This window comes from Pagrus major, chromosome 12, assembly GCF_040436345.1.
Source record: "Pagrus major chromosome 12, Pma_NU_1.0".
NCBI lineage: Eukaryota > Metazoa > Chordata > Actinopteri > Spariformes > Sparidae > Pagrus > Pagrus major.
The window spans coordinates 21086414-21096012 of NC_133226.1; the positions used below are offsets into that span (position 1 = coordinate 21086414).

At 41.4% G+C, this 9599-nt stretch overlaps 1 protein-coding gene across 3 annotated transcripts; it reads right to left on the reverse strand.

Moving 5' to 3' along the window:
• Nucleotides 1-94: 94 nt before the first annotated feature.
• On the reverse strand, nt 95-9161 carry nup54 (nucleoporin 54). 3 transcript variants are annotated; one of them, XM_073478488.1, is made up of 15 exons: nt 9052-9161; nt 8650-8757; nt 6712-6798; nt 6369-6533; nt 5867-5953; nt 4920-5081; nt 3754-3980; nt 3478-3665; nt 2939-3135; nt 2791-2845; nt 2547-2640; nt 2118-2225; nt 1842-1961; nt 1390-1500; nt 168-610 (listed from the first exon to the last, which is right to left on the reverse strand). In XM_073478488.1, the coding sequence occupies exons 1-15, from the start codon at nt 9092-9094 to the stop codon at nt 482-484; spliced, it is 1881 nt and encodes a 626-aa protein (XP_073334589.1). In that variant the 5' UTR covers nt 9095-9161; the 3' UTR covers nt 168-481. The 3 variants fall into 3 exon arrangements, with proteins under 3 accessions (XP_073334587.1, XP_073334588.1, XP_073334589.1); XM_073478486.1 differs by lacking the exon at nt 6369-6533 and having other exon boundaries at nt 95-610; XM_073478487.1 differs by lacking the exons at nt 5867-5953; nt 6369-6533 and having other exon boundaries at nt 95-610.
• Nucleotides 9162-9599: the final 438 nt, after the last annotated feature.

Genomic DNA, 9599 nt, shown 5'->3' on the forward strand with positions numbered 1-9599 from the left:
GAAATATAATCCTGATAACTGATCAAAAACAGGATACACAAACAGTGGTGCTGCAAACTAAAAAAAAAAAAGGTTACAAGAGATGTGATGAAGATCTTGTTTTCAATTTAAATGAAATTTATTAATATTGTAACAACAGCATAAAAAACAAAATACAAAGATGTATTTACAAGGTATTCAATTACAACACACACTCAATCCCACGACTTGTTTACATGCCAGTCACATTCATAGTCTCATAACCATAATCTGATTTAACGTAAGGCGAAGCCTGCTATTATTAGACGATGTTGAGTCTCTCTATATCAGTCCAGAAAGCACAGATTAACCAGTCATTGTTGTGTTGGTACAGATAGAGACACAGTCCTGATAAACCTGCTGAAATGCTGATGAAGAGATTAATTACTCCAAATTCAGATGCCCTCCTATGATTCTACTGGCATGTCACTTTTCAGAGTAGGAGTGTGCTGGCAGGTCAGGCTCAGCTCAGGATGCCTCCTCTCATGTGTCCGCTGTCACTCAGCCCGTGCTCTATGAGTTTGATGTCTTCCAGGTCATCTTTGATGACGCTGATCAAATGACTTAAACCCTCTTGTTGCTGCTTCAAGTGCTGAAAGTGAGAGATAAAGAAGAAGTGTTGCAGTTAAGACCAAAAAACTGGAACTGGAACCACAATTACAAGGCAGGGATGTTAAAATAAGATGCGCCGTATTACACCGGATCATTTCACAAGAAAAGACGCTCGCTATCCATAGAGGGCTGTATTCAGTTAATGCTAATGCAAACAGTACATTTCCAACTGCTGCAGCTTCACATTAAAAGCATTTAACTGGACCAACAAAGTCAACACATTCAGAATAAGGCTAGTCACAGGAACACATTGTGGTCAGACTGCTATCTTTCATCAGAAATGTGTCTACAGAGCAAAACGATCTTCATTTTTGTTGACAGCAGATCAGTTGAAATATTGCAGGGAGTTGTTTTACACAGTTCACTGGAAGTAATAGAACAAGGAATAGCCTCGGTTAGATGTTAGATGAAGAGCTGCAGGTGACAGGCTGCACACCTCAAACTTCTCAGTGAGGTAACCAACTCCTTTTACCTCATTAATGTTATCGGGTTCCCTTTTATAATTTGATTTATATACTGCCAAATAGCGGTTTTGCTCTGACAACAAATCCTCCAATATCATCTTGTTGATCAGCTCTCCTTACTTCTACTCTGTGCTGCTCCTGTACAGAGCAGACAATTTCATTTTGTAAGAAATGTCTGCTGTCAGACTAAATGCTGGTTTTAAAAAAAACAACAGCTGGAGAGTGATGCGTTGTCGGTGTATGCGTGAACACTGTAACACTAGTAACAGCCTACTGTGTAAATGTGCTGACTCACTTGTTTGATTTCTCTGAGCAGGTCTGCATCAACATTGTAGCGCTCTTCCGATCTCACGGCTCCGAAGTGATTCTGCATCCGGATTTGGGACATTAACTCATTCAACCGACCCTGAAAGAAAAGACAACACAAATACTGTAAAATATCTATTAAAGATTTTGTCTCCAAAAATAAAAGCACACACTTCAGTCGAAATGCAGCGTCATTTGGTCACAACATTATCAGCTATGTCAATCATTTTGGGGGGGAAAAAAATCAGTCAAAAATAACGGTGCTATAAAAAATCACTACAGCACAGTTGTTCTTTCTTGAATAACACAGCAACAGACAAACACAAACATGCAATGACGCCCTTTGAAGCCATTTTCAAGTCTTGTCAGCAAACTCAATGGATGAAAAAAATTAGCAGTGTCAGGCTGCACTTGTTACTGCTTCAGTTTAGACACACTTGCCTTGAACTGTGTGGGAGCATTGAGCTCAGACTGAATGGTGTCCAGCTGCACCCGGAGATGCTCCTCATCCACTTGGATAGCGTAACCACTTTTCCTCTGAATCTCCTGTTTGATCAACACCTGCCAAGAAAATAAAGAAGGACGAGGAGGAATGAGAAATATGAGAAGAAGTACTGAGGCAGAAACGATAAAGCAGAGACAGTGGTAGGGCATTTATTCAAACCATAGAAACCAACACCATTTCACTGAACAAAGTGAGAAAGGTGAGGCAGCTACCTGCAGCACCCTGTGAGACAGATCCATCAGCTTCCTCTTGTACTGAGCGATCTTGGCAACTGTGGTCGCCTGATTCTTCTGCAGTTCACTGATGTCATTGGAGATAATCTGCAAGGTCAAATGAGTGAGTGACAACAGTTGTTGACATGTTTAGAGTTTCTCCACTGATTACAATTGTTTCTGTTTGACCCAACAAGCTGAAAACAATCCCCAGGCAGGAATCTTGTGCCGATATTCCACCTGCCACTATCGCAAACTATTTAAACATCTTTTAATCCTGACACTTTTACCTCCAGCTGTAAACATCCTGCTGGCAGCAAGCATGACTCGGACATCTGTGTACTCTGTCCTTGACACCACAAAACTGTTTCAAAATTCCTTTGTTGATAAACAGAAGTTTTTTTTAGAAACTAGCAGAAACAGACTTACATCCACTCTGGTCTGATGCTGTTTGGTCATCTGCTCCTGAATCTGCAGCCTGCGAAGAAGCTCCTTAAAACCCACCATGGGCACCGGGATTAATCTGGAGAAAACATTAACCAGTGAGGTGAAAGGCTACAAATTTGGGGAAAATCAAAATGCAGCAAGTAACTGTACCCGCCTCCCCCTCTCCACATTATTCATACACTACCCTTTACAGAAACTGTTGTAAAGATATTCTTCAGCAACTTACTTCTCTGGATCAGGGTTGTCCACCTTAGCCTGCTCCCAAATGATGGGGTCCACTCCTAGTGAGGAGAGACAACACCCTCAGTTACAAATAATTCATGAACAGTTTGTTGAATTTAGCGTGAGGATGACACACACACACACAAATTTACCTGCAGGAGCGTTTTGCAGCAGCTGTTTGAGCTGTGCTGGAGACAGCTCTGTGCGTGTGACGGACATGAGCACTCCGATCTGTGTGAGCTGCACCTTGACGTTGGCCTGCTCCAGATAACTGAAGAGTGTGGTGGCCGGGATCCGCTTGGAGGTGCCGTTAGGAGAGCGCTCCACCACGTAAACGATCACCTCAGTCCTGAGAGACAGAAGACACAGTTTACACATAAGTTTTCATTTTGCTTTGAACCTATTTCTTTGAATTGATCAAACTAGATACAATTACTTATTTCCTCTGCAATGGTGGTTTTACCATGCCACCAATAACTAACAACTTTAGATGACAATAAAGTAAAGAAGTGTCCTTTTGTCATCTTGATAGGTGAACAGTGATCAGTATCAGCCTGTACTGCTTCCAGTAATCTGTGATCGGCCTGATCAGGTCACTCTTAATAGAGTATATGCATATAAATATTGAATTTACCATAGCTGTAAGGTGCTAAAAAGGTAGGAAATGTGATGAAATCTAATAGAAACTTACTGGTCATTGGGCAGGGCTTTGACACCGTCTACATTGACAGTAAGTGTCTGGTTGCTTCCCAGAATCTTGTGCAGGGACTCCACCAGATGCTGCTGCTGCACTCGCACATCAGCCTCCTTTTTATTGAGAAGCAGGACCACCAAACCATCCTCGTCCTTACTCACTGGGACGCAGCTGTAGCCCACTGCCTGGCAAACAAAACACAGAGGACAACCGTTCAAACTCAAATTAATCTATCGACTCCTCCAACCACTCTGCTGGACTCTGTGCCATTACCTTGAACCTGCAGAATGGGTTCTCCTGTGTGAAGTCGACAGGTGGGTTGTTGTTGCTGTAGTAGCCCTTCCCAGTGCCCCAGTACGCCTGCAGCTGGTTCCATTTGGCTAAGATGGAGTCACGCTCGTCTCCTAACAAGGTGGGTGCTGACAGAGCTGTGACCTGCTGGTAAAGCTGGGTGGGCTGAGCCTGACCAGGCTGCTGGGCCTGCTGGCCGAACAAACCTCCTGGTAGGGAGAAAGAGGTAAAATGACATATCAGACCGTCCTATTCTTTACATTTTGTGACACATGTTTCTATCGACTATGTTCAAGAGGTAAAACTTCACTACTCATATAAGTGATTGTTATTTTATAACAGTCTTGTATTTCTCTTTCAGCTGCACTCTGTTGAATTGATCATGATGTTAAACATGAAACCTGTTACTTTCTGCTTGTTGTCGCCCTCTGCAGTCATAACAGGTGTACAGCACATTTGGTAGAGTACCAATTTGGTTGGACATGAAAGGAATTCTGAGGGAACTAATACTAAAAATATTAATGTTTACATTAGGGATTGAATTAAATGGTTACAGAGATTTGCGGTTGAAATCTGCCATTGGAGAAATATTGTTACGATTCTAGCACCTAATAATTAAAAAATGCTGTCCTGTTTTAAACAACTGTTGTAGCACTTGAATATAGATTTCTGAGTTTACAATGTGCACTTGAAAGCACCATAAAGTTCTTGTTGGCGTCCACGCACTTTGACTTACAGAGAAATGTAGATTTCCAAGTTTATGAGGAGCACCATGAAGTCCTTGTCCCTGTGTCGTGTGTGTGTGCATGAAACTCGTGTCCATAAATGACAAAAAACAGGGCCTAGTATGTGAGTGTAGTTTGTAATCAGATGACTGCTTTGGTACAAACATTTATCTGTCAGTGTCCTGGAACGCTTGTAAAGATTTACTCCCTAAACAGAAAATCTACCTGCACTTGGCCCTTGATGGGTGTCAATTTTGAAACCAAGTAAACGATCTACAAGAAGGATTGATCTCAGGATTTTTTCAAAACGGGTGACGGATATCAGCTTTAAGGTTCTCTCGTGGCTGCCTTGTTTGGGTCATAGTCTTCTAATCTTCATGTGGAAACACTATAACTGTTCTTGGGAAATAAGAGTTCTCTCACCTTGCTGCTGCTGAGTTGACTGGATTCCTCCAAAGCCTCCAAACCCACCCAGGCCAGTTGTTCCTAATCCAGTTCCAAATCCTGTTGCCCCAGTAGCGGTTGCAGCACCAAGCCCAGAGGAGAACCCAAAGCCTTTGTTCTGCGTGTTACCAAACAAGCCTCCTGAATCAGAACAATGTGCAAACACAGTGAGAAAAGATCAACTACAGTAACACCACTGAATGCCTGTAAAGTCTACAGTGTTTGGGAAATATGCTGCTGGCTCTGCAGAGGGATCAGTGCAGGAGTGATGGGAGGACTTCTGTACAGTGTAGAGTGACAGAGACATCTTGTTGAACACGAAGCAGAATGTGCAGCAGCAAGCAAGGTTTAGAAAACTTATCTAATTTTCATCCACAACTTTATGATACTAAATCATTAAACTTGGTCTACACTGGGCTTCCTGTAGGACTTACCTCAAGTATTTAGCTACTTTTTAATGTAACAAACAGCTGTATCTCTACACATTAACAATTGGAATGAAACACACAACAGAGCCGTGATAAATAACCGTTTCACCCTGGGAAAAAACCCCACAAACATCTGGTTTTTGTCTTCAATGGGAAAGGGTATTCAGGTCAAATGACTCTGCAGTAGTCATGAGTATTTTCCAGCTCCAGCTTTGGTTGGAAGTGATGGATGCACCAAGGTGGACACGCTAATTTTCGCCCCTTTTCCAGCAAGATGCCAAGACGGGAGTTAAGGTTAAGGCGTGTAAACCGTTTTCCATCCGATTCCAATCAAGCAGGGCTTTGACATCTTTCAGTCAGTGTTGAATTTGAAAGAGACCGACGTAAAATGTTGCGTTCCAGTCAGGTAGGAATTCCAACTTTTAGAAGCATTCCATTTTACATTCCCTAGTGGGAGTTCGGAAATGTTTAAGTTCTGAGTACTGCTGTGCTGCTGACCTGTGGCGTTGGCAGGAGCAGAAAAGCTAAAAGTGGAACCTGGCGCAGCAGCAGTTGTTGTGGTCGTCCCAAAGCCACCAAAAGTGCCTGAGAAACAAAGCAAACCAGGACAAGTGAGAAAAAGGAGGTGACACAAAAAAAGAGGTGAGAGATAGATGAATGGAGAAGAGACTTTTTGACATATAGTCGAAAAGAAAGATCATGACTGAGCTTTTAAGATTAATAGAAAGAAAACTGAATTTTTATTTCCATCTAGCATTCTTCTTCTTCTGTCTTATAAAGAAGGTGAAGATGTACTGGGTTTTACAGGAATCACGTGAGAAAAGTGCTTAATTCAACAATTTGTCCCCTCATGCAAATGGAAACAACGATGCACAACATTTTATGAAACGAAGCAACAAGTGAGATGAGAAATCACTGCACCACAAGATGTGAAAATGGGTGAAAATGTGTGTTTAGAGACACAGACTGTACTGATTAATCAATCACAAAGGTCATCTACCTGTGCTAGCCAGGCTATTACCAAAATTGAAAACAGTGCCAGTGGTGGTTGCTGTACCAAAGCACCCCACATTAAAGCTGACTGCTGCTGGGTTGGCATTTAAACCAAACCCCCCAAAACTAAACCCACCAGCCGTGGTGTTTCCAGCTCCCAGCCCCCCAAATCCTGCAGCCAGCGGAGGCAGGCAGCAAGAAAAAGAGAATGACACGGAGTTAAATGACAAGAGGTCAGTCCTAGTATGGTCTTATAAAATCATAAAAACAGTGTTCAAGTTCCTGTAAAGAGACAGGACTCAAAAGACGATTCAAAGCTACACGTTTTGTACAGAACATGTGTATCTTACCAGTGTTGGTGGAGCCAAAACTAAATCCTGTGGCTGGTGCAGCAGCAGTGGTGGTGGCGGCTGTGCCAAAACCAGGAGCTGTAAGAGCTACAAAGAAAAAGTAGACACACAACAGGCACTCAGTTGAACTTCTTCACAACTAAACGAAACACCTACCCTCTTCATTCAGTTCAAATCCCTATGCTAACTCCACTTACAAGAGTTCATCTTTCTGATAACACATTCACAGTCTCGTTCTACTTGTCCTTCTGATTGACTATGACTACCAATAACAAAATAACAGAAATATATTCATGCATCAGATAAAAACAGATCCTTTACCCCTTTTTTCATTCACTCATTGCTTGTCGTGCTGACAGAGCCAACAAGAGCATCAACTCAGTTTTCACAGACGGCTTATAAATTTACAATAAAAAATACACAGCACAACGATTTTAGAAAGCGAAGACAATTGTCTAACCTGCTTATATCTTAACACAAAACAGGTTTAAAATTGGTTAACCTTTGCAGTGATGCCCAACTTAACGAAAGTATCCAAGATGATGAATAATTTTTTGCTACATCTACTCCACTACTGTATATTATTATGTGACAAACAAAAACGATCATAATGATGCCAAACCCACACACTGAAATATTACAAACTTAGCCCTACACAATCACAGCTTCAAGTCCTATAGTAGTGTAGTATTAGGGAGGTATAGACCGATTATTGGGGCCACTATTCAGCATTTTTCAGATTATCAATATCAGTGTTTTTTGTGTCTGTGTTGCCGATAAAATAAACGTGTTTAAAATGCAATACGTTTGGCTCCGACGCAGCATCCTCTTTCTGTCTGTAGTCACCACTCTGATCTCTGTCCACAACACTATCATGACTGATTAGATGTCATGAGTAATAGCCTGTCATCACTGAATAATCTGAATCTGCAAAGTAACTAGTAACTAAAGTGAACTAAACTGAAGTAGAATAAATTGGAAATATTCAAGTAAAGTACCTCAAAATTGTAATTACATTCCATCACTGGTTATTTGACACAATTTCTTTTATTTATTTTACTGCAAATGTATATCTGTTCGAAATATCAGTAACTGGTCAATGATCAGCATCAGTATTGGCCCTGAGAATAACGTTATCAGTTGATCCCTATGTAGTATGCCACTGTCTGCAAGTATTTCAGTTTATTTCAACCTGCGCTTCATCTTACCCTTAATCCCTACCAGTTGTCTTCTGCTATGGTTAACCTCGGTCCAATATTACTCCGACCAGTTATCTCTAAGGTGCCTCACTATAACCCAACGCCAAACAGTGATGAGGAAAACTTGTGGGAAAAAAAAGCCTAGACACAATTGGTTGATCCCTTTAAGTGTCTTTCCCACTGTATGGGACACTGGGTCATTACTTCACCAAATCTCACTTAAGGGCAAGACTGTGGTGACAGCTGTGTCGAAGTCAATGGTAGACGCATGGAGAAACACACTAAAAACCCAACATATCAACGTCGTATGACCTTTGATGATGAAATGCCAGAGAGTACCCACCTTCCTCAGACGTAGATATGTTAGGTTGAAGTGCGTTTCTCCATGCATCTCCCATTGAATTCAATACAGCTGTCACCAGCCTGACCCAAAAGCAAGATTCAGTGATGTTATGAGCCTTCCTTCTTTTTTTAAGTCCTTTGACACATTCCCAGATACTTCCAATAGAAAAGCTCAGGGAAGCAGCTGTGCATTGGTCTGTCTTGTGGCTGGAGAAAACAACCTGTGAATGCTCATCTTTTAAAGCTTTCTGAAATATAAAACCAAAATATAGCTACTGCTGCCACACAGGTGTATTAAGACAGTTGGTCAGTTACATTGGTGCATCTATGACCAACACACAGCTGTGATCACTATGGGTCATCATGACCGAATATAAATACTATCATTAGGACTTACTGCCGAATCCAGAGGCGGCGGTGGTGGTGGTGGCTGTGGGGCCAAAGCCAAATGCTGTCGGTGCTGTGGTTTTGGCACCAAATGAACCGAATGAAAACCCGGACGTGTCTTCACAAAAAATAAAGAGAAGGGCTATGAGTGTAAGGTATCGTTACAGTTATCTTCAATGAATTTCACAAGCAGATTTTTGTCATGAAGATTAGTTTGCATAGCTAACTACATGACTTGTGAGAAGTCGCTAGCCAAAACAGCTACCGTTAGCCATTTGCGCTATCAGTTCACCATTTACATGTACTGCTGACCTTACGTACTCACACCAAACTGGAGCAACTTAATCAATATACAAGTGACATGTTTCTAGCTTCGTTAAAATGCTCCCAAATTAAGTTAAAATGTCCTTACTTGCCGCTGGGTTGCTCGTGGCGCCGCCAAAACTGAACGCCATGTTGACTGTCACCAGATGTAGTTCTTCTTCTCCGCCTACATTAGGCTAAGCAGTTGATATCCAACAAAATGGCGCATTACCGCCACCTAGAGTCTGGCACAGAGACTGCCAGCTGCGTTCACGGACATAATACATAGGAAAGAAAAACATTATCACAGTTACAAACAGTAGGATGAATGCCTAATAGCAGTATAATACTGGAAATATATTATTGATGATGTATTATTTAAAAAAGGGACCTGCAAATCCAGCTTTCATGTACGAGGTTTCAATGCAACATGACAAAAATAGCCTAATTGATGTCCAAAAGTCCAAAAATACAAGTGCTCAGTTAACATTCTTTTTTTTAATGAATGTTATACTGTCTTATCAGTCTAATCAGAATCAGGTTTATTGACAAGTAGGTTTTCACATACAAGGAATTTGCTTTTATTTTCATTGCTTTTATGTGTTTTGGGCTTTACACGTGTAGAAAAAAACAAAACAAAGCGTCAATTTTACAATA